Below are 23994 nucleotides of genomic sequence, written 5' to 3' on the forward strand. Positions count from 1 at the left end.
GTGGAAAGGACAATATTTTGTTTACCCTCCCCTTTTTCTTCTCTAAAATCCGTTCGTAAACTTGGAATTGACAAATACAAGTAATTGGTGGTATATTTATGTTCTAATAATACAGAGAAGCGCAAAAATATTTAAAATTTATAGCAAACGAAAAGATAACGGATTTAACAAAAAAAGGGGGAGGGCAAACAAAATTTTCCAGTCCGCAAGTACCTATGATCCAGACCCCATGTCTCTTTTTCAAATAACACAGTTTATCAAAATATAGGATTGTGGTTCAAAATAAAGTTGAACGTTATACAGGTTCACCAGAGTGAGAAAAACATCTATTGATTTTGTAACCTTGAAAAGTTAATTATCTATTGTACTCGCTGCACCAGTTTTCTCACTGTACCATGAACAGACATAACGGTCTGTTAATACTGAAATCATATGCAAATGATTTATTCCAAATGGCTATATATGGTAATTTTTTACATTCTTACCCAAAATGCAAAGTGAAAAAGACCGGCGAATATTATATATATATATTTATTCTATCGTTGTGAACGAAACAGAAAGTTTGTAGCAATCTCAATTTAAACCCAAATTCAAAATGTGTGATGACGACGTAGCTGCTTTAGTTGTAGACAATGGATCCGGAATGTGTAAAGCTGGGTTCGCAGGAGACGATGCTCCAAGAGCTGTATTTCCATCAATTGTCGGAAGACCAAGACATCAGGTTTGTTTATATTTTTTCTGCGCCAAAAATTTATTACTTATTTATTAAATTCAGCTTCGCTTAAAGAAAGGTTTAGTATGTTCATATTTGTGATTTATCAAAGTTGCAACGATACATTTAGAATGTGCTCAAAGAATAGCTGTATTTGTTTTGTTTTAGATGATTTATTTTAATTTCAGTCAATAATTACATTACAGTATGTTGCCCGTTAGAATCCGTAACTTAGTTCCAATAAAATCACGAGGCACTCCAAGATCATATTTTAGTTCCGTATGAAGTATAACAGTCATTCTAACATGACGTCCTTCAAACGCTTTGAGTACACACCCGTGGTAAAATATGAATATATTGCTAGGGCTGTTTCTATTGTACTCCCACGTCATATGTATTTTAATGAATGAGCTACCCGACGTCATAGAACAACAACGTCAGAATATAATAAAATTGAGAATGGAAATGGGGAATGTGTCAAAGAGACAACAACCCGACCAAAATAAAAAAACACAACAGCAGAAGGTCACCAACAGGTCTTCAATGTAGCGAGAAATTCCCGCACCTGGAGGCGTCCTTCAGCTGGCCCCTAAACAAATATATACTAGTTCAGTGATAATGAACGCCATACTAATTTCCAAATTGTACACAAGAAACTAAAATTTAAATAATACAAGACTAACAAAGGCCAGAGGCTCCTGACTTGGGACAGGCGCAAAAATGCGGCGGGGTTAAACATGTTTGTGAGATCTCAACCCTCCCCCTATACCTCTAACCAGTGTAGAAAAGTAAAAGCATAACAATACGCACATTAAAATTCAGTTCAAGAGAAGTCCGAGTCTGATGTCAGAAGATGTAACCAAAGAAAATAAACAAAATGACAATAATACATAAATAACAACAGACTACTAGCAGTTAACTGACATGCCAGCTCCAGACTTCAATTAAACTGACTGAAAGATTATGATTTCATCATATGAACATCAGGCACAATCCTTCCCGTAAGGGGTTTAGTATCATACCATCATAACATATATGAGAAGAACATAACCCGTGTCATGCCAACAACTGTTTTTAGAATAAATGTGTTTAGTTCCGACGCAAAGACCTCATAAGCATTTTACGGGAAAATACACGCTTGTGAAACCGAAAATCATCACAAGAAAACGTAAACAAACGTTGCTAAATGTGATATAAGCCATTTTTTTATAAGACATTTGAGTAAATAATTATTAAATCCATCCAAAACTATCTAAATAAATTAGTGTAAACAGTTTAAGCATGTCACTTATTCAGTTTGTATCATTCTTTTACGCTAATTCAATGGTGTGTTTATTTATGGGAACAGCAAATATCAGCCTCCACCTAGAGCGCGTTGATCCAAAAAAATAGACCACTTTCGAGTTCATCCGTCACCGGAAAAAAACTCGTCAATTATACGCGCCTTTATCACCGTCATTTGTGCGTTTAGGGGCGTCGTCACTTCCTTCCAATGTTGAGCGAGTGGTTGGAAAACTATAATTCTATATTGTACGAATAATTCGGCAAATTGAATTCTCAAAATTGACAATCAACACTGCTGTCATTAGGGAATTGTCAGTAAGTACCTACAGAGCAACCATTATTTCTAGTTTATCCTGCACAAAGACGATCACTAAGACGCTTGATGAACGTAAATAGTGCAGGGATACAGTCGAGCCCCTCTATCTGGTAAATGACGTCATAAAGGCGTGCATAATTGACGAGTTTTTGCCGGTGACGGATGAACTCGAAAGTGGTCTATTGCCGTATTTGTCCTATTAGAATCGAAATAATTCATGGTGGCTTGTAGTCCAAATAATTATGACGTCTGGGACGGCTATTTTATTATTTTTCTGGGACGCCTTCCTACGACGTTGTAGGAAGGCGTCCCAGAAAAAAATTAAAATAGCCTTGCCAGACGTCATAATTATTTGGACTAGGTGGCTTGGAGCCCCCATGAATTATTTCTTAATTACTGCACGTGCGATCCGTGACGCTGTAAAAACAATGCGTTGAAAAACACACGAAACGCTTGATATGCGATTTGATTATGTACCTTGATTATTGCATGCAGTGCTAGCAATGAGTTAGGTAAAACAAAGCAATGAGTTTATAACATTAATATATTAGATAAAAAAATATATAAATATGGACCAATACAAGTACACCTTCTGGGGTGTGTTCGACTCTAGTGACTCTGCACGAGGGTTTTAGGAATGTAAAGATTGCTTAGAACTTTTTGTAAACAATAAAAGCTATCATATCATGGGCATAAGAACTTAGTAATCTATGTTTAAAATTTCTTAAAGAAAATCTCCGTATTAAAGTATAATTCTGTAAACGCAATAAAACAATAAATACGATTGCTTTGACCGAAGTTTCCCTTTTGGTATATGTAAAATACGGCACATATCTATCATTCATTCTCTTTGCTGTTTAGACAGTATTTAACTTTGGTAATTTCGCAATTCACATGGCCATAGAAGGGATGTGACTGTCATGATGCTAGAATACACATTAAATGTTTAAAATTGAATGAATTTTACAGGGTTTTTAAAGCGTTGGACGTGCGCACATTTTAACACGAAGCGCTTCCGAGATTTTTTGATTTTTTTCTTTCAATACATATTTTATAACCTGAAAAATCGCGGTATATGAATAGAAAAAAAAACCATTTAAACTTTTCAAATTCTTGATGAAACCCGCAAAAAATAACGTCAATATAGAACCCTTTTATATAAGTATTGTTCAGTGAATAAGAACAGATGAAAAACATGTTTGGTTCAGGTTGATATACATCGGATTTAATAATGCATGGTATTGAACTTTGACAAAAAAAATTACCTTTAATACCGTAAACTTTTTTAGCTGGTATATGTAATTGATTACACAGGTATATAGGAGATTTTTAAATGATCATTAATGAAATATTAAACTGTTTATGAGTAATAATATATAATTGGCGTCCAGTTAGTAAGTTATAACAAGAATCAATTTATACAAATCACTCACTCCACGAATACGAATACTTTATTTCTCATAAAACTACAATTACATAGTTATAGAGAACATACATAAATATAACTATAAGGTACAATTTTTACAAGCAAACAATACAATGAAATTAACTTGCAGTACTGACTTTCCCATTTATAACTTTGATAAATTTACATAGTTTTTCTAATATTACAATATTACATGAATTAAACAGTTGTTCAAACTTTAAGATATTGGGCCGGGTTAGACCAGCAGTATGTAGGTAAAAATTTCTTTCTTTCAAACATAAAAGATCCACAATTCATAATATAATGGTACTCGTGAGTCACAGAGACCGACATTACCAATAATACAATAAAAACAAACAACAATCAGCGAAATTTATTTTTTAACCCCATCTATAAGTTGTATATGCAAGTTATATAAAAAGTCAATGGAACTGAGGACAGAGGACCCTTTAATGTTTACCTGAATTTGTATATATATATATATATATTGAGTTAGTTTGTTATTGTCTTCATTAGGTCTTTCCACTTTTCCGTGGAAAGACCTATTGGTTTTCTTCTGATTATTATTATTATTTTTTTTCTTCCGCCTAATTTTCTTTCCTTCGCTAACTTTTTGTTTCACAAGATGTCACTTAGATATTTTGTATATGATATCGAAGAGTTAATACGCTTTTGAAACTGACACCGCGTCACAAAAATCTTTTCCATGTGAGAGTTATCTCCCCGAACACTGTTTTTCTTGTTATCACTTATATGTCGCAACAGTATAAGAAACCGACAAATTTCTTTTACCAAATTGCTCGTTATATCCTCAGGATGAAATGAATAATTTTAGTCGAAGCTATCCGGAGACTCCATATGAGAGTTATCCCCCCTTTTGTATATGATATAACTGATTTGCATTTCTAACTGGTAAACGATAAGTGACATAGGCCTAGGGTCTTTTGATTTGAGGTCCTTGGTTCAAAAAAATGAAAATGAGGTCAAGGTCAAAGATCAAGGTCATGTTCCAAAATTTGACTTTAGCTTGTTATCGCTCATTTTCAGAAATCTTATAAAATATCGACAAAATATTTTCACACAATTGTTAGTCACGACATGTAGTTACACATAAATTTTAGTCAAAAGGGTACGTAAACATTTGATGTTAGTTTTCCCCCCTTTTATATCTAATATCAGTCGTATGTTAATATAACTCATTAACAATATAAAGTAAAGACCTAGAGACTTGATTTGAGGTCCTTGGTTTATGACCTTGAAATTGAGCTCAAGGTCATATGTTAATTTAACATTCAAGATTTTGACCTTTGCTTTTATCTCATATGTATTCATGTTAAAGCTATTAGACTTTTGGCATTAGGTTGCAAGCAATATGACGTTGAAATGGCTAACCGGAAGTGACCTTTTGCAAACCGGAAGTAGCTAATTTTTGTAATAAATTATTGTAAAAGTATGTAAAACCATATATTTTTGAAATCAGCGTCAAGTAATCTATAGGACAGTACCATAAGTAACATATTTTGAACGGGAAGTAGAAAATTATCTCCCATATTTATATCTTTTTGTATATACCTCATATTTTGGAATCCGCGTACAATAAGTTGTCATTTGACGCTGAAATTGACATTTAAAACCAAATTTTAATATTTTCATATAAAAAAAAACATTACTGGTGGAAAGACCATCAATGGTTCTCTGAACAATTGGTTTTTAATTTGATTTGTTGTTGTTATATGTCACAAACTGTAAAGTTTATATGGCAATAAAACTTTGAGTTTGAATTTGAATATATATTAAGATGATTATGTCGTTTGCCTACCCTTCCGTGGTACCTGAGATATACCTTTTTTAGTTCGTGCTGCTCGGTCTAGTTTTCTATGTCATGTGTTGTGTACGTTAATTGTCTTTTGATCGATTTTTTTTTTGTCGACGTCGTCAGTACGGGGCGCCGAATGGGACTCTTGTGGTTTTGTACAAAATTCAATTCTGTCATAACAAAATCATTTTTGTCTTACAAAACTATGTGCTACAGACTTGTTTTGTGAGAACTTCAATTTTGTGATGACAAAATTCATTTGTGTATACAAAATTCATTTTTGTAGACAAAATTCATATTTGTCATGACAAAAGTCAATTTTGTCTAAAAGGTATGCAAATAAAAACATATTTGCATACAAAATTGACTTTTGTTACCTGATATGGAAATTAAATCACAAAAGTCAATTGTGTACGGTAAGATTCAATTTTGTGAGACAAAATTGACTTTTGTGAAACAAAATTGACTTTTGTGAGACTAAATTGACTTTTGTGAGACAAAATTGACTTTTGTGAGACAAAATTGACTTTTGTGAGACAAAATTCAATTTTGTCATTTTTGTTGAGACAAAATTCAATTTTGTCATTTTTGTTGAGACAAAAGTCAATTTTGTTAATTTTGTTGAGACAAAAGTCAATTTTGTAAATTTTGTTGAGACAAAAGTCAATTTTGTTGAGACTAAAGTCAATTTTGTCAATTTTGTTAAGACAAAAGTCAATTTTGTCAATTTTGTCGAGACAAAAGTCAATTTTGTGACGACAAAATTCATTTTTGTGATGACAAAATTCAATTTTTGTAACAACAAAATTGACTTTTATGAGACAAAATTGACTTTCGTGAGACAAAATTGACTTTCGTGAGACAAAAATCAATTTTGTTGAGACAAAATTCAATTTTGTTAATTTTGTTGAGACAAAATTCAATTTTGTCAATTTTGTTGAGACAAAATTCAATTTTGTTAATTTTGTTGAGACAAAATTCAATTTTGTCAATTTTGTTGAGACAAAATTCAATTTTGTCAATTTTGTTGGTGAATTTTGTCAATTTTGTTGAGACAAAAGTCAATTTTGTGTAACAAAAGTCAATTTTGTGTAACAAAAGTCAATTTTGTGTAACAAAAGTCAATTTTGTGTAACAAAAGTCGATTTTGTATGCAAATTGGTTCACAGAAACCAAACTAAACTAATTTAAATACAAAATTGACTTTTGTCGCTCAATTTTCAAATTAGGTAACAAAAGTCAAGTCTGTGTAACAAAAATGAATTTTGTCATGACAAAAGTGACTTTTGTCCGCTGATAGATAATTTTGATTGACAAAATTTCAAACTTGTAGTATGATACAAATTTTGTTAAACTGAACTCATCTTTGTTGAACAAAAGTCACTTTTGTCCGTACAAAATTGAATTTTGAGTACAAAACCACAAGAGTCCCATTCGGCGCCCCGTAGTCAGTTTGTCTTCGATTCATGAATGTGTTTGGATGTAACTTTGACATATCTTTCGTCTCTCCTTTTGGTAATAATCATGTATTTGTGGTTTTCAGGGTGTGATGGTTGGCATGGGACAGAAAGACAGCTACGTCGGAGATGAAGCCCAAAGTAAAAGAGGAATCCTCACACTGAAATACCCGATTGAACACGGAATTGTCACAAACTGGGACGATATGGAGAAAATCTGGCATCACACTTTCTACAACGAACTCCGTGTCGCACCAGAAGAACACCCCGTTTTACTGACAGAAGCTCCACTCAACCCTAAAGCCAACAGAGAAAAGATGACACAGATTATGTTTGAAACCTTCAACTCTCCAGCTATGTACGTGGCTATACAGGCCGTTTTGTCTTTATACGCTTCCGGTCGTACAACTGGTATCGTGTTTGATTCAGGTGATGGTGTTTCTCATACCGTACCAATCTATGAAGGTTATGCCCTTCCCCACGCTATCATCAGGTTGGACCTTGCCGGTCGGGACCTCACAGACTATCTGATGAAAATTCTCACAGAACGTGGTTATTCATTCACAACCACAGCTGAGAGAGAAATCGTAAGAGACATTAAAGAAAAATTGTGCTATGTTGCATTAGACTTTGAACAAGAAATGCAAACTGCATCTTCATCATCATCGTTAGAAAAAAGCTATGAGTTACCTGACGGACAGGTCATCACGATAGGCAACGAAAGGTTTAGATGTCCAGAGGCACTGTTACAGCCTTCTTTCTTGGGTATGGAATCCGCAGGTATACACGAAACAACATACAACAGCATCATGAAATGTGATGTCGATATTCGAAAAGACTTGTATGCTAATACTGTACTCTCTGGGGGTTCAACAATGTTCCCCGGAATAGCTGACCGTATGCAGAAAGAAATTACAGCACTTGCTCCGCCCACAATGAAGATCAAGATCATTGCTCCACCTGAAAGAAAATATTCCGTGTGGATCGGTGGATCAATCTTAGCTTCACTCTCCACCTTCCAACAGATGTGGATCAGCAAACAGGAATACGACGAGTCTGGTCCTTCCATCGTTCATAGAAAGTGCTTTTAATCTGCAAAACATCTGGTACAAACTTCAATTACTTTTTATGTAACATGTTATTTATTGGCGTAGAAAGAATACTTGGATATCTAAAGTACAATGACCCGACCAATGTTTGCACATTGAAAACGTGAAAGCGCACTGAAAGTTTAAATTTACAGCAGAGTACATCTAAAGTGTAAAATAAAAAATATATTCATACTATCAAGTAAATTTTGTAATTTGTGCAATTTATTATGTCATTTGAACATGAAAGGTAGTTGAAATAATATCGTACTATATATACTTTTCGTGGTACATTTAATTTCACGAAATATCGTATGAAGTACTTTCGCGGAAATAGATTCAAGAGAGTACAACGACATTTACAATGATATTCATAATCTTTAGACAAATTTCGCCATTCTTTACAACTGTATATACAAAAAAGGAGATGTGGTATGATTGCCAATGAGAATAAAATGACACAGAAATTAACACAACTCCGGCTGTTGGCAATCCTCTTTAAACAAATAAAGAATTAAATTAAAAAAATAAATTTGAAAATTAACAACTGTAGGTCACCGTACGGCCTTCCATAACGAACAAAGACCATACCGCATAGTTGGCTATACAATGCCCCAAAATGACAATGTAAAACAAGAAAACTAAAGGCCTTTTTTATTTTAAAAAATGAACGAAAAACAAATATTTAACACATAAATACACGACAGCTAATGAATTACAGGCTCCTGACATTGCATGTTTACCATTTTTTTTTTACATAATACATTTCCTCAATTGAACACTGAAACTGTTAAAACAAATTTTTATCTATACAGAGATCTTTATTTTGTTTTATTTTTGTGTGTGGAAATACCTGGAAATTTAATAATGCACGTAAATTTGTCGTTTAAACTACATTTGAAAAAAACCAAGAACACGTACATAATGTACAACTACACTGTTATTAGATACAAGTAATAATAAGAAGGGCAAACTAGTTAGTGGTTTTCGCATTTCGTATTATCACAGAAAATAACTATAAATTGTTATTTAGATAGAGCGTTGTCTCCTTGGCACTCATACCACATCTTTCTGTATCTATTGTTTTTTTGGAAATAGTTTTTTCTTCAGGTGTTTCTGCTTTCTCTTGATGTGAACGCATACAATAAATTTTTGTAATTTAATTTGTTGTGTAGCGAATTTCTTTACAGAAGATAATACTTGCGTTTATCTTGTGAAAAATTGAAGATTATCCACCAAAAAAATATAACCAAGTAAACAAATAAACCTATGATAATACTGCTTCGATTGGTACCAAGTTGCTAAAAATCAAACAAAAAATGACCATTTAATACTGGACCAGGATACAAGGCTTCAGTATATGTGTAAATTTTATACATATATATTTAATACATAGAGATTAATACATGGCCTTTTCCATATCAGCCTGGGTATCATCCCGAGACCCCCATACCAGCCCGAGACAGAGTCGAGGCGCTGATATGGGTCGAGGGATGATACCCAGGCTGATATGGAAAAGGCCATGTATTAATCGCTTTATCATATACTTCCGACAATAGTTTTATGTAAGGCAAAAAAAACCAAATGCAACAACTAAAACAGTCAAAAACTTTATAAAGAAGTTAAGTTATAAATCCAATATACTATAATTGTCAACCAATAGCATCACTACCTCCATATATATGTACATTGTATGGTAACATTTCCTATAGAGGCATTTTGAAACATTGAATATTTGGAAGAGTTTCATGATCATTATTACTCCATGTTTGTTGTACTATAAAATGATTCATAATTGCCAATGTCATTTGTTAGCTAGTACTAAACTATCCCCACAAAAGTTCCCGTAAATTTTGACGTCGTCATCCATATCTGACGTCACAATGGAAAAATAAACAACCGATACCGGTAACACCTGAAGTAACTTGCACGAGAAGCACTGTTATTGGTTTTTGCACGAGACGCCACTGATATGGGTTATCAGACCGGGCTGATATGGGTTATCAGCCTGGGTTGGAAATTATGGCTTGTGTACTTCCGTTCGTTACACATATGCAAAAGCTATCATATTAATGCTAAGTATATGATAAAATTGTTTACTGCATAGTCGCAGGAAAAAAATAATAATTCAGATTGTAACATAATTGGATTTTTTCCTTTGATGTTTTTATGAAATAATTTGCTTAAAAAGTGTAGCTAGGGAAAACCATGGTATATTAAATGCAAATTGATGTTGTACCATTCTTTGCTAATTAAATATGCAACTAAAATAGAATCCAAAGGAAAAAAGGCGGAGCTTCAGCCATGGTATAACATATTCATTTTCATGTTATTCCATGGCTGAAGCTCCACCTTTTTTTTCAAATGTATCCGCCTCTTAAATATTTAGGAAACTGTCAAACGTACTAAAAGTTCAAGATCTTCATTTGTTTTCATTTTATAACAAAAAAGCAATAAATTATGTGAACCCACATCTTAAGAAACCTTATCAAACTATAAAGGATTGTTACGAATTTCCCTAATTTTGGAAACAATTACTAAATGTTTCTTCTTTTAGTTGCGAAAAAAAAAATGAAATGTGAAACTATCATTTCCTTTGCGAAAATCCAATTTAATATCGATTTATAGAAAGGGGTACCTATAGAAAAAGGAATAAATATAGGCTACAAATATCTGTGAAAAGAAACATGATTTTTTTTTCTCTCGATCAATTAGGGGAACATACACTATCTACGCTCCCTAGATCCGCTACTGTTTGAATACAGTGTTTTATCATTTAAATTGTGTTTTAATAAAGAATCTAATAATCGAATTAATAAAATAACGGAAGAAAAGCAGTTTGTACGAAAACTAGAAATGAATATATATATATAAATATGCATTTTTCAATGAGATAAAAATTCTGTAAAATATGATTAATTTGTATGGTACCTTGAAAACAAACAAAAAAAACCAATTTCTTATTTAATCCTAGAAGCTGGATTCTTATATTTTTGTTTACCTCAGTCTGATAATATTATGAAAATACCTGCGCAAACATTCATAGACGGCGCGCAAAACTAAATAAAAATCGGGAAAATCCGACATTTTCTTTCCTTTTTGCAAATTCAGGGGTTCTATTACATGAAATAAACAGAAGATCAAACACGAGGCGCAAAGGTGACTTGCGCGAGCTTCCATTTCATTGGATAAAACTGCAACGTGATCAATTTCCAATATAAGTTGAAGGTCTTGAAGCTGTCAATCATTTTATTTATATTACAAATTTTATATACCATGTGTCTTACTCATTAACATATTTAAACAAACTCATCCTTCGGATTCGTTTGTTTAAATATGTTAACTTGTAAAAACCATGGTATATATAGTACTTAGCCATTTTTCATATCGCATGTATTATCAGCATTAGGTTCAATATCAGATGGTTGATATTGACCGATAGCTGATAATACATGCGATATGAAAATTACATGTTATGATCTTTTTATCATATGCATCAACAGTGGAGAAAAATAACAGATTCATATATTGATCCTTTCACGTGGTTCCCAAAAAGAAGTTCAAAGAGTGAAAAGTTCACGGACGTCGGACCCCAAATATAGTACATTCGATATGAAATCTTTCGATTATATGACTCAACAAAGAAGAAAAATATTTTATTATGGACGAATCGACAAAAATCTACATTATAAACACTGCTTGGAAAATCAACTTTTTTAAAGTAACTTTCTAAATAGTGGTTTTTTTTTAAACTTTTAAAAAATGCATTTATTTGATAATTTATTTGAAAATTTATTTGAAAATTTATTTGTTTGTTTGTTTTGGTTTGTTGTTTTTTTATTTTATTATTTTACACTATATACTTTCCAGTATCTAAATAATTGTTTTGTACGCTACTTTGTAATGTTTTTCATTGAAAACGTAGCATTGAGGTGTATTTTTCGAAATTTGCCGAGTATCACCGGAATGCCATGCGATAACGTTACGGAAAGGCATGTGATAACAATCGAAGCATGTGATAAACTTTTCATATCAGCCCGCTAAGCACCAATTCGAGAAATATGGAATTTACGTTCATTTAATGTTATTTTATATCATACAGTAAAAATCATATGTTGCTTAGCCTTAAAAGCCCTTAAGTAAATGATAAACGATTTTATCTGAGATTATTTCGGACTGAAAAATGCCATGGCAAAGGGCAAAAATTAAAATTACTAAGAATAAAAGTATGAAATATAGTAAGTTTACTAAGTCTATCCAAAACTGAACCTAAACGTTTTAAAACATTTAATTGCTGTGATGCCTTCCTACAGATTGAGCTGATATGAACATCAAAATTTAGCTGGTAGTCTATTTCAATGCCTAATAATGTTACTGGATTTTTTTTTACATGTAAGGTTCGAATTTGAATATGTATAGATGGGTTCTTTTCAAAGGTCTTTTTGCCAACAGCCAAAATTTGAAATTTTTCAGGATGTGTTTGCATTTTATTCACCCTGAACCACTCAGTAAGTATTTTTGAATCAGATTCCAAAGTTGAAATTAACAAAAAGACAAAGTATTGTCATCTGCATAGTTATAAAAACTACCATTTTTAACAAAAAGGAAAAATATCATTTATAAATATGTTAAACAACAATGACCCTAGTATAGAACCCTGTGGTACGCCTTTATGGATGTCAGCCCAACTGCTCAGAACATTGTTGGCTTTAATTTGCTGTATTCGATCACATAAATAGGTCTTTAAAAGAGCAACTGCATTGGGGGTTAAACCATATGCTGATAATTTGTCTAGCATAATATTGTGAGGCAGGCAGTCAAAAGCCTTAGAAAGATCCATTAATACCACTGCAATGTACTGGTTTTTTTTTTTCAAGAGCTTCACGCCAGTCTAACACTCTTAGAAGTGTGGTCTGACATCCATGTCCACGTCTAAATGCACACAAAAATGGATTAATTACTTTATCAAAATGATCAGTTAATTGAATTTCATATATTTTTTCAAAGATTTTAGAAAATATGGGTAAGACACTCTCTAGTCTATAATTTGATTTTAATAATAGGCCACTCTTTTTATGAAGGAGGGTCACTTGGGTTTTTTAAGTTTATCAGGGAAACAGTTATTTTCAATTGACAAGTTTACAAGAGTTGCCAGCTCTGGTGCAATATAAGATTTACAATTTTTAGGCAGTTAAGCTGCCTTATGCGAGCATCCTGGATTTGTGTGCTACCCAATAAATGCTGAAATACGTGCCATTGTTATTATCTAGCTGTCTTCTATATTATTCATAGCTTATTGGACAGTTTTTTTCATACTTTTAATTCTGGATTACAAAAATATGACCAGAAAAACCTTAAATGATCGTCGATTTTCCCTAAAGTTTTGAAGTTGCACATAGGAAGTAGAGCACATTATGAATCCTTATGTAGTTTATTATCCCCTGAGCTTTTGGCTAAGATGTCAAAGAACAAATGTATGAAATATTTCATCGACGAAAATTTCTAAAGACAAGTAGTTTAGATTTCCCAAATTGCAAAACTCGTAGGAATATTGTTTGTCGTCAATACGTAGTCAACTACGTATAAAGTTCAACTGATCACGCTAGCTGTTGGAGGCAATTTTGAATAAGAAGACGAAATTTTCGCATCTTTTTAATTTGGACGCAGGGGTTCAAATTAGCTGTGGTCCGGGGTCTGTGACCTTCCACTTTTGCAGTCGGAATTTCTACTTAATTACTAGCTACGCCCGACGGACCTTGAAAGAAAATAAAAACATAACTTTGCAAACATTTTTACCAAAGTTTCGTAAAAAACGATCTCAAACTTATTTTCATCATTACTATTCATGACAGCGATGTTCAATTTGTTCAACCGCTAGCTTTATACAGAAAATCGCCGATAAATAATGTGTAAATCCGAGTAAATTCGTATCTCACTTTCTGACAAAAACAACATTGTAAACAAAATGACTCAAGCGAGACTACAATATCGGATCCGATTCCGGAAGCGGATAAGGGTAATCCCGGGTTTTTTAACTAAAAAATCCAGAAAGGTGACAAAATACAGCTATGCATGGTAAATAAATATAAACACTAGAATTGAAAACCAAAATTGTTTAAAAGAAAGAAAAAGCAGAAAATATTTTGTACACCAATTTTAATGTCAAAATCCAATACAAGCATTGACAAGTGACAGCTGGGAACAGTTTATCTAACAATATATATGTTCCTTGTAACAGTATCATTTTTTTTTTATCAGTGATAAATGTTGGTAATGCATGTTAAATGCTTTTCAAGTTAAACATATTGCTGCAATTTCAAGGGGTATTTTTTTCTTCTCAATTTTGATAGGTCAGTTAAAATAGCTGGAAGTTTCTTCAGGAACATATATATTGACTTTATAGATATACACTGTTCCCAGGTTTCTTGTATATAAAAAAAAAAGATGATTGGCAATGAGACAACTATCCACAAGAAACCAAAATGACCAAAACTTGGTAACGGTCAAGATCCCCACCCCAAAACAATGAGAATGGAAATGGGGAATGTGTCAAAGAGACAACAACCCGACCAAATAAAAAAAAACAACAGCAGAAGGTCACCAATATATTCATGTATGGGACAATATAACAAATCATATGAAATATAGGTGTAGTTCGTAGGGCCACTCTACCCCTTTCTGTTTTAGAATTTATAACGGTCGAGATCCACAATCTTAAACAATATATATTTATGGTTGCAACCAGCGCTAATCATACTAGCCATTCGCACAGAGTAAACAAAGTTATATTTTATTGAGGCACCCACAGGAACCTTCCGAGAATGCTGCCATCAACCCGAGAGAAGAAAATAGATAATAACGGACTATCTTAACCCAAAACGAGCCTTAAGAAGGAAAAGAATAGTGATAGGAAATTATTTTTCTCTAACAGGATTCATTTGAAATTAAATTAAATTTACATACTTACAATGAACTTTCACTTTCACTTTCAGTACGTTGCTATTAATAACGTTACTTACCGTTGTAACATTGTGACGTTTAAATTTTAACAAACCGATTTTGTACTTCAACATGATTTTACGTATTGTTTTTATCCTGATGACGGTGCCCTAGGCACCGAAACATGTCGATCAATAAATTTCTGCAGCAGTCCCTAAAGTGTTGTTGTTATAAGACTCTCTACATAATATATATTTATGTATGGGACAATATTACAAATCAAATAAATTATAAGGGGGTCCCTATGGTCACTGTACACCTTCATGAGTGAGAACTTGGAAAAATTCGAGATCATCATTCCTTAACCATATATACTCATGTATAAGACTATGTAACAAATCAAATGAAATATAATGGAAGTCCCTGTGGTCACCCTACCCCTAATGTTTAAGAACTTTGAAACAGTTGGGATCCCCAATTCTAAATTAAATGAAATATAGGGGGAGTCCCTGCAGTCATCTGATTTATAAAATTGGAAACAGTCGAGATCCCCACCTTTAAATTAAACCATATATATTCATGTACGAGAACTAATCAAATGAAATATAGGGAGAGTCCTTAGGGTCACCCTACCCACTCCTGTTTGATACTTAGAAACAGATGAGATGAGATGATCATTGAGATCCCCACCCCTCAACCATATATATTCATGTATTGGACAATATAACAAATCAAATGAAATATAGGGGAAGTCACTAGGGTCCCCCACCCTCCTGTTTGAAAATGATAACGGTCGAGATCCCGAACCCATAAACCATATATATTCATGTATGGGACAATATAAAAAATCAAATGAAAATAGGGGTAGTCCCTAGGGTCACCCCACACCTTCTTGTGTGTGTTTTGAAAACTTGAAAAAAGATTTAGATACCAACGCCTAAACCATATTCATTCCTGTTTTTCATTTGAAAAAGATTGAATGACATACATGGTTAACTGCCTTCAGTGCTTACAGCGCTTTGATTTACTATTTTTGCTGGAATACCATCCGAGAATGCTGCCATCAACCCGAGAGAAGAAAATAGATAATAACGGACCATCTTAACCCAAAACGAACCTTAAGGAGGAAAAGAATAGTGATAGGAAATTATTTCTCTCTAACAGGATTCATTTGAAATTAAATGCACCCGATTTCGTATTCTTCAAATTCAATATGATGCTCCCGAAAATATGTTTACCAAACATACAACCCTCGAGATATAATCAGTTTCTGCAGCCTTCTTGAAGTTTATTCTATTCAAAAGAATTTCCGACATTTTCGTTAGACACTTTAATTTTTAATTCAATCAGAATCATGCTTTCTGTTACTCAAAATTTCTTTTATACTTGGGTGATTCGAGGGGTCATATTCCACATCTGCTCAAATTTTGTCTGCGTCTGTGGAAAAAATTTATTAAAAACATTCGAAACTTCATTTGAACAATTTACAATTTTGTCATTTTAACATAGTAAGATATTTTGCTCTCCACAGTTCCCCTTTTTTGAAAAAAAATGGTTTGACTGTTTTCAAAAAATCACAAAATAGTTTAAGCATTTCACTAATTCAGTTTGTTCCGCTCTTTTACGCCAATTTAATAGTGCATTTATTTATGGGAATGTCAAAGATTTGCCACCACCTAGAGCGCTTCGATAAAAAAAAATACCGTATTTGTCCTATTAGAATCGAAATAATTCCATGCGTATACAGTCTTACTATGCGGTATAGGTTTTTATACGCCCGTCAAACTTTGACTGGACGTATTATGGTATACAAATGCCCGACGTCCGTCTGTCTGTCCGTCCTTTCGTCTGTTGTCTGTTCGGCGTAAACATGGCGCGCCGTAATTTGAAAACGACTTATCCAAATTTCAGGAAACTTAATACTGTTGTTTCTTATGATGGTCAAACGATCTGTATACTTTTTGGTGAAAATTAGATTCAAATTTTTTGAGTTACGGGACTTTGTAAATAAAACAGGTTTTTTTCAAATGTCGCGCCGTATCTCAAGAGCGATTTATGATTATTGCTTAAAACTTAACACATTTCTTAGTTATATTAAACTAAAGATCTGTATACTTTTTGGTTTTGATTTAAAATTTTATTTTGGAGAAAATGATTATTTTTGTAAAAAAAAAAAATAGAAAAGGGGGGAGTCTAAGGATCTGTATACTATAAATTTATATCAGCTAATAATACACTTGTTTATAATGATGAAAGAGCTTTTAAACATTGCGTTAACAAGGGCTGTTAATTTTTAAAACAAGCTGTAAAATAGAATGTGCACGTTTGATTTTATGAATATTTTAACGAAAAGCGAAAAACGTATACAAAGAAGATGACTGCGGGGATGATTTTGTTTACTAGTACACTAAACGCAATTGGTATTAATTCAATTTACCAATGAAATTACAAATGAAAATAGTGCACAGAAATAAACTAATAGATAATTTCTCTATTCGCACATTCTATGTAGTGAATACAGATATCGATAAGTCGTGGATAATTTGTTTGCAAGAAAAATGGATTTAAGAGACGGTTATATGGTGTGTCTATTTTGTGTAGTTGCTTATTTGTATCAATGTATTCGAGTTCTGAATGGAGAATTAGAGCACAGAAGTTCTATAATTGATGCACTGAAACTATCTCAGGAGGAGTTAGTTGTAAGTTTACATATTCTTTTATTTTCATTTTGATTTAAGAATTTCACAAAGCATTATGTCAATAAGTATAAGTTCTGATTTTAAAGGATTTTTTTTTAAAACATGATAGTTAATAATGTTTTTTTTAAAACTATCAGTGTGAATATCAGGGAAAAGACCAAGATGTAAAAAAACCTTCTACTTTCGCTAGTATCTTCAATGTAAAGTTGAATTTCCGTTTTTTATGAAGTTTTCATATCCAATCACAATCAACGATGTCGCTTTTGAAAATATTTTCAACTGTATATTTTGTCTTTCATACTTTGCAATCACGAATTGGTTGAACGTTATGGAATAACCATTTCACAAATGATATCGGATATGTTCCTTACGTCGTAACTACAATCACCTTCCCTTTCATGAATTTGACTTACCGAATAAGACTATTTACCGGATTTGTAATCACATAAGCAACACGACGGGTGCCGCATGTGGAGCAGGATCTGCTTACCCTTCCGGAGCACCTGAGATCACCCCTAGTGTTTGGTGGGGTTCGTGTTGTTTATTCTTTAGTTTTCTATGTTGTGTCATGTGTACTATTGTTTTTCTGTTTGTATTTTTCATTTTTAGCCATGGCGTTGTCAGTTTGTTTTAGATTTATGAGTTTGACTGTCCCTTTGGTATCTTTCGTCCCTCTCTTCTCTTTTCTTTTGCAACTATTTTGTCTTAATACAGTCCATACATAATACCGTTATGTGAATGTCTATAATTAATTGATAATAACATTCATAAGATCATGAACACTTGTATTGAAAAGCGTTATTTTCCTAGCAATTCTTGTTGGGTATAAATAGAAGATGTGGTATAATTGCCAATGAGACAACTAACCACAAAAGAGTAGTTTGCATATTTATTTATACCGAAAAACTAAAAAAAATCAGAAATTTCAAACATTAAGACAGTATTTATATAATCAAAATTTATTTTTTTCTGTTTTTTTTTCCTGCATATTGTTTCTTGCTCTTTAGTGAAATTCATATTTTGCAGATGGAAACAGAACAAGAAAAATTCAAACTTGAGGAACTCCGAACTAAAATATCTACCATCACACTTGATAATCTAGAACTACGAGAAAATATTTTTTCAAATAATTTTGACATCAAATCATTCGATGAAACGTTTGAAGACATGCGAAATAATTTATTGTCTTTACAAAACAAAGTAGAATTTGATAGAGTTAATAATATGGCTATAAGGAGACAAATCGACAAATCCATAATAAAAACTAAAATCGAAAATATAAAAAAAATGGAAGACTTGAATGCAACAATTGCAAGAATTCAAACTGAAGCGATTGCTAAGGCAATAGAGGACAATAATTTACAAACGGACAAGAAAATTTCAGAATTTAAAACCGAAATTTTGAGAGAACTGAAAGATGCAGTCACATCCCTTGAACCTTATTTTTATAAGTTCAAAGTCGAAATTGAAAAAATTGAGAAGCAATATGAGGATTTTTATATGAGAGAACTTGAAGAATTTGAAAAAAGAGTTGTGAAAAACATAGTACATGAAATGATAAATAATATTGGAAAAATGTAAATGGTCGACAGCATATCGATGTTTTATAGATGATAAAATGAGAAACACGAAAGCTCGCATAGCCGTTAGCATGGAACTTTTTTCTTGGATCAAAAATTGGATTTATAGAGTAAAAAGGCAATAAGACACCAGCAATTTTACTGTATGCTGTTGGTGAATAAAATATTTTACTTTGACTTTTTGACACAGTTACAAAAAAACAACCACACAGTGACATACAACAATCCCTTGCAAGTCTGGGGCATGTATGTGAAGTTAGCAGCCGGTTTGTTATTCGTTATTCGATATTCAATATCCAATCGGCTGCTAGCAGCCAGTTTGATATTCAAAATTTAGTGAAAAAATTACAAGAAATTGAATACTTGATAACATAAAAAGCATGATTTTCATATTTAAAAAGACTGATAAGATACGTAGGAAATCGTTAAATGACCTTTTCAAGCTGTCGTAATTTCTCGTCGTCCTCGAATATAAACCCTTTCCCATGTAACATATTTGTCTTTATGTAATATAGAGTTTTGTCAATAAACGACTTCAAAGATGTACTTTTGTGTATAATATTTCTTAAGACAAAAAGAAAAACCCATAACTATAGAAATATTTATAACTATAAATAGAAATATATATATGGAAAGCCAAAAAAAACAAAATCAAATCAGTCGAAAAATGTCAAATTTTTAGGACAAAGGGCACAGGGTAATGGTGAGAGCCCCCTGATATCTCAATCTTTCTAATATTTAACAGACATATAGTCAATAGGTAGATACAAACATGACTAAAAGGACTTTGGGTACACTTCCTGTCTTCTATGTTTACGGAGCGCCCAAAGTGCCAGTTGGATATTCAAAATATATAGCGAAAACCGACCCGAGACCGCTTAAATGAGGTTGAGACCCCGGGGTCTTTCAATGTCCATAAAATTCAATCAAATCATTGACTCTGTATATATAAAGGTTGTATTAGATGGATTTACCAGAATAACGTCATCTTCTATATCTACGGAGGGCTCAGATTGTCACTTTTCAGTCGAAAAATGTCAAAATTTTAAGACAAAGGGCACAGGGTAATGGTGAGAGCCCCCTGATATCTCAATCTTTCTAATATTTAAGAGACATTTAGTCAATAGGTAGATACAAACGTGACTAAAAGGAATTTGGGTACACTTCCTGCCTTCTATGTTTACGGAGCGCCCAAAGTGCAAGTTGGATATTCAAAATATATAGCGAAAACCGACCCGAGACCGCTTAAATGAGGTTGAGACCCCCCGGGTCTTTCAATGTCCATAAAATTTATCCAAATCATAGATTCTATATATATAAAGATTGTATTAAAAGGGGATGTTCTTGAACGGACTGTTTACTCCAGATCAGACCAGACCAGAACCCTAGTAGAATCGAGTTGTTTCAAGTACAAACCGTCACCATAGGATGAAGTTAGCTTGGCGGGGGAAGATATACAGACCTATACCACACACCTTCACACAGCTCACACAACCATCCCGTTTGATGTAAAATCCAGGTCCAAATGCATTGTTGACGGCTATTTCACACAGGCAACTTATAAGGGCTCCAACACTTCATGCGGGCAGAATATTGTGTTCGCTAACATATAGGAAGGGCTCGCATAGCCATTCCCGCTAACATGGATAGGAATCCCCTTTCTTTTTGAATGTTTTTCATCAATTGGGTAGTGCTTATTTCCAGAGTCATACCACTAGAACCTTTTCGAGGAGCTTGGTGATCTTTTCAATCTGCCGCAGGGTAAGCAACATTGTGTGTGCACCTTGCAGGTTTGTGTGGAATAAACGAATGGTGACCGGGCAACCTTTTTTGGCTGCTTTCTGTAATTTATTAGCTTGACCTTTTATCAAGTTCAAACCGTATTTTGATAGACTATTTATGCATGCCTCGCGAAAATGGAAGCGGATGGTGAGATGTTCACTGCGGAGATTGATAGGATCGCTGTTTTGATCGGTGAGGTATGTCTGCATGCGATTGATGGTTCTCAAGGTCACGGGTAAGTACACCATGTTTTTTTGGTTTTAAATGATCTTTATCCCGGGATCGATTGGTGGGGAAGCTGTAGATAATGGACTGTTGGGTGACATGTACGTAGCTTCCATTGATGATGCTACTGTTCACCAGGATGCTGTTGATGCTTCTGATGCTAATAATGTATTCACCCTCTTTGCAACCGTTTGTAGCCCGATCAAATGTGTAGAGTTGTCGCTTAAATCCCAATATGGTGTTCGATTCCTTAAATTGTAGTTAGGGGAGGGGGTTAACCAGGTAAGAATGCGACTATCGTTTCCAGAGACAATTAGAATGGAAAACCCTTGTTTTGGGTCTGTGGTGTTGACGATTTGTTACAACAGTATGGTGTCCATTTCTTTATTAAAACACGACGTTCAACTTCTGACAATCCGATTCGAACTGAAGGACTCCTACGGACATTGCAAGTGCAAATTCTTCTGTGTTGGCGGGAACATTACGCTCGAATTTCACTCGAATCTGGATGTCCACTCGGACTGATGACTTAAATCGATGTCAAACAGCGGCTATAATCAATGAAACCAGAGGGGTTGACGCCACCGTTACGTTGAGGAGGGTGTCTGTGTTATAGAATTTCTCTCTGAAGTCTACAGCCTTCTTGAACACTATGGCAACCTTGTTTTGTGAGAAACCGGCATTAAAGTGGACGACTGAGCAGTGATCGAACACGGAAGCATTATGGATTTTGTCATTATCTCTGTCGGTTTTGAAGGCAACGGTGATATATCTAGGCTTTTCACGACCACTATTGGCAGCTAGGCAGCACTTAAACTGTGAGGCTTGGGGAACGGCTATGAAATCGCAATGTCTCATGCAAAATCCACAGTGGATCTGGAATTTATTCTGGATGGTTTTGTACAGTTGCATCTTGTTTTCGTCTGCAGGAGTGACGTGAGGGAGGAACCAAGAGATCTAAATCAGGATTATTTTTACAACGTTATTGACGGCTGCTGCCCTAAGAAACATATGCATCTGAATTGCGAACGAGTGGGAGTTTGTGCCCGTACAATATTTTGTTGTTATCATCCCAAAATATGTTTCAGGGGATGGCAAAAGAGTACGATCTTTTGTTGGTGGTCTTGGTGATAATGAATCCATGGCAGGCTGCAAATCCAGTGTTCTCAGCCTCGGCATCGGTGGAAGAATCCTTTTGCCACAGTTTGGACCCTGCAATTTTGAGAAGTCGTCGGGGTAGGTTAACATTCCCACCATAGTGGTGGCGATGCCGGGGTTGTTATTGTGTTCAATTAATAGCCGGAGAGTCGATAACAGATAGTTTTGAAGAGATACATGATACCATTGTGGATGAGATCAACGTCTGCATATGGAGTGCCGTCGTGCTTTTGAAGTCACCCTTCTACCAAGAGATAACGCTCGGTTTGGTGGAGGAACAGGTCCTGCGTTTCGATGATGATTCGGATCTCCGCTCCAGAGTTGATAAGTTGGGCACCGGCTCAAGGATCGAATACGTGAACTTGGTATTTATATTTTTGAAGACTTTCATCGAAGGTAAACCCTTCTGAGATTGTAAGGATGTCAGACATTATGTATTTATTTATAGCGTTGGAGGAATTTGTGGACGGTAACGATGCCACGACCAGAGATGAGATTGCTTTACTGGGTTTGTTTGTGGGGCGTACTGCGTTTAACACTTAGCTATTGATTGGGTTTGCTGCGTTGGACACTGGGTTTTCGAGGGCGGGTCACTTTGTCAACGACATGGTCGACGACTTTGGCTACCACCTTTTTAACTCCTATCATTGCTGCATTGGTGGCAGCGCTCATAGCCTTACTTTCCAAGGTCTTGGCAGCAAAGGAGGTGAACACAGCGATCGATACCGCCGATAGTGTCAAACAAACTTCTACCACCGTATGCATACTTTCGAGCAAAACCTTTCTTAATTCATATTACGATGGAGTTGCTTATATTCCTTGATACTGATGTGTTCACCTTTCTTCATGGCATCGAGGATCGCTACAATCTCGTTACGCACACCATTGTTTCAAGCACGGTAGCCAGCGTTGCACAGATCCAAGCGATAGAGGAGCTGGTCAAAGTCGGAGGGTAGAAATAAGGTTTGAAGTCCGCTACAATGCTCATCTTGCTTAAGATGTGCGACACAATCTTCTTTATTGCCCAGGTTCTCGAGAGGTTTAACTGCCTTGATACATGGCACCGGAACTGTTCAGGATCTCTGCATAGTTGAAAAGGTCTTAAAATCTTCGGGCTCGAACGATTCTGGTTTCTTTTTCACCATGAGTTCCCAGAGGTCAAGGGTTCATTTTTATCTTACACCATCCACGAAAATATCATCGCCGTCAGAAGTAACTGCATGCTGGTTAGCTTCCAATGAAAATACCATCGGTTTCAGTTCGCGATCAAAAGGTATGGTCGGCGGAAGGATTGTTACTGATCTGCAAAAACTGCTGTGCTCGAGGTCCGAGGATGATGTCTGTAGGTGGTGATATGGGTAGTGGGTAGTCAAACTTGGGCGGAGTAGGAGGGATGACTGTCACTGCTGCAGGAAGGTATACGATCGTTTTGATGATCGGTGAAGCTGCCTCTCGCTGAGCCTCAACCACAGGTTTAACACCTTGGAAAGGTCCCGGTTGAGTTCAATCTTC

The 23994-nt window shown here is 34.4% G+C and overlaps 2 protein-coding genes across 2 annotated transcripts; both read left to right on the plus strand.

The window, feature by feature from the left end:
- The first annotated feature begins 484 nt into the window (after positions 1–484).
- On the plus strand, positions 485–8203 carry LOC134695265 (actin, cytoplasmic). The gene is made up of 2 exons (XM_063556484.1): positions 485–721; positions 7098–8203. Exons 1-2 carry the CDS (start codon positions 596–598, stop codon positions 8100–8102), a joined length of 1131 nt encoding a protein of 376 aa, XP_063412554.1. The 5' UTR covers positions 485–595; the 3' UTR covers positions 8103–8203.
- Positions 8204–17605: 9402 nt separating this feature from the next.
- LOC134695223 (uncharacterized) lies at positions 17606–19843 on the plus strand. The gene is made up of 2 exons (XM_063556436.1): positions 17606–17737; positions 18764–19843. The coding sequence occupies exons 1-2, from the start codon at positions 17618–17620 to the stop codon at positions 19316–19318; spliced, it is 675 nt and encodes a 224-aa protein (XP_063412506.1). The 5' UTR covers positions 17606–17617; the 3' UTR covers positions 19319–19843.
- Positions 19844–23994: the final 4151 nt, after the last annotated feature.

This window comes from Mytilus trossulus, chromosome 13, assembly GCF_036588685.1.
Source record: "Mytilus trossulus isolate FHL-02 chromosome 13, PNRI_Mtr1.1.1.hap1, whole genome shotgun sequence".
Taxonomy (NCBI): Eukaryota; Metazoa; Mollusca; class Bivalvia; order Mytilida; family Mytilidae; genus Mytilus; species Mytilus trossulus.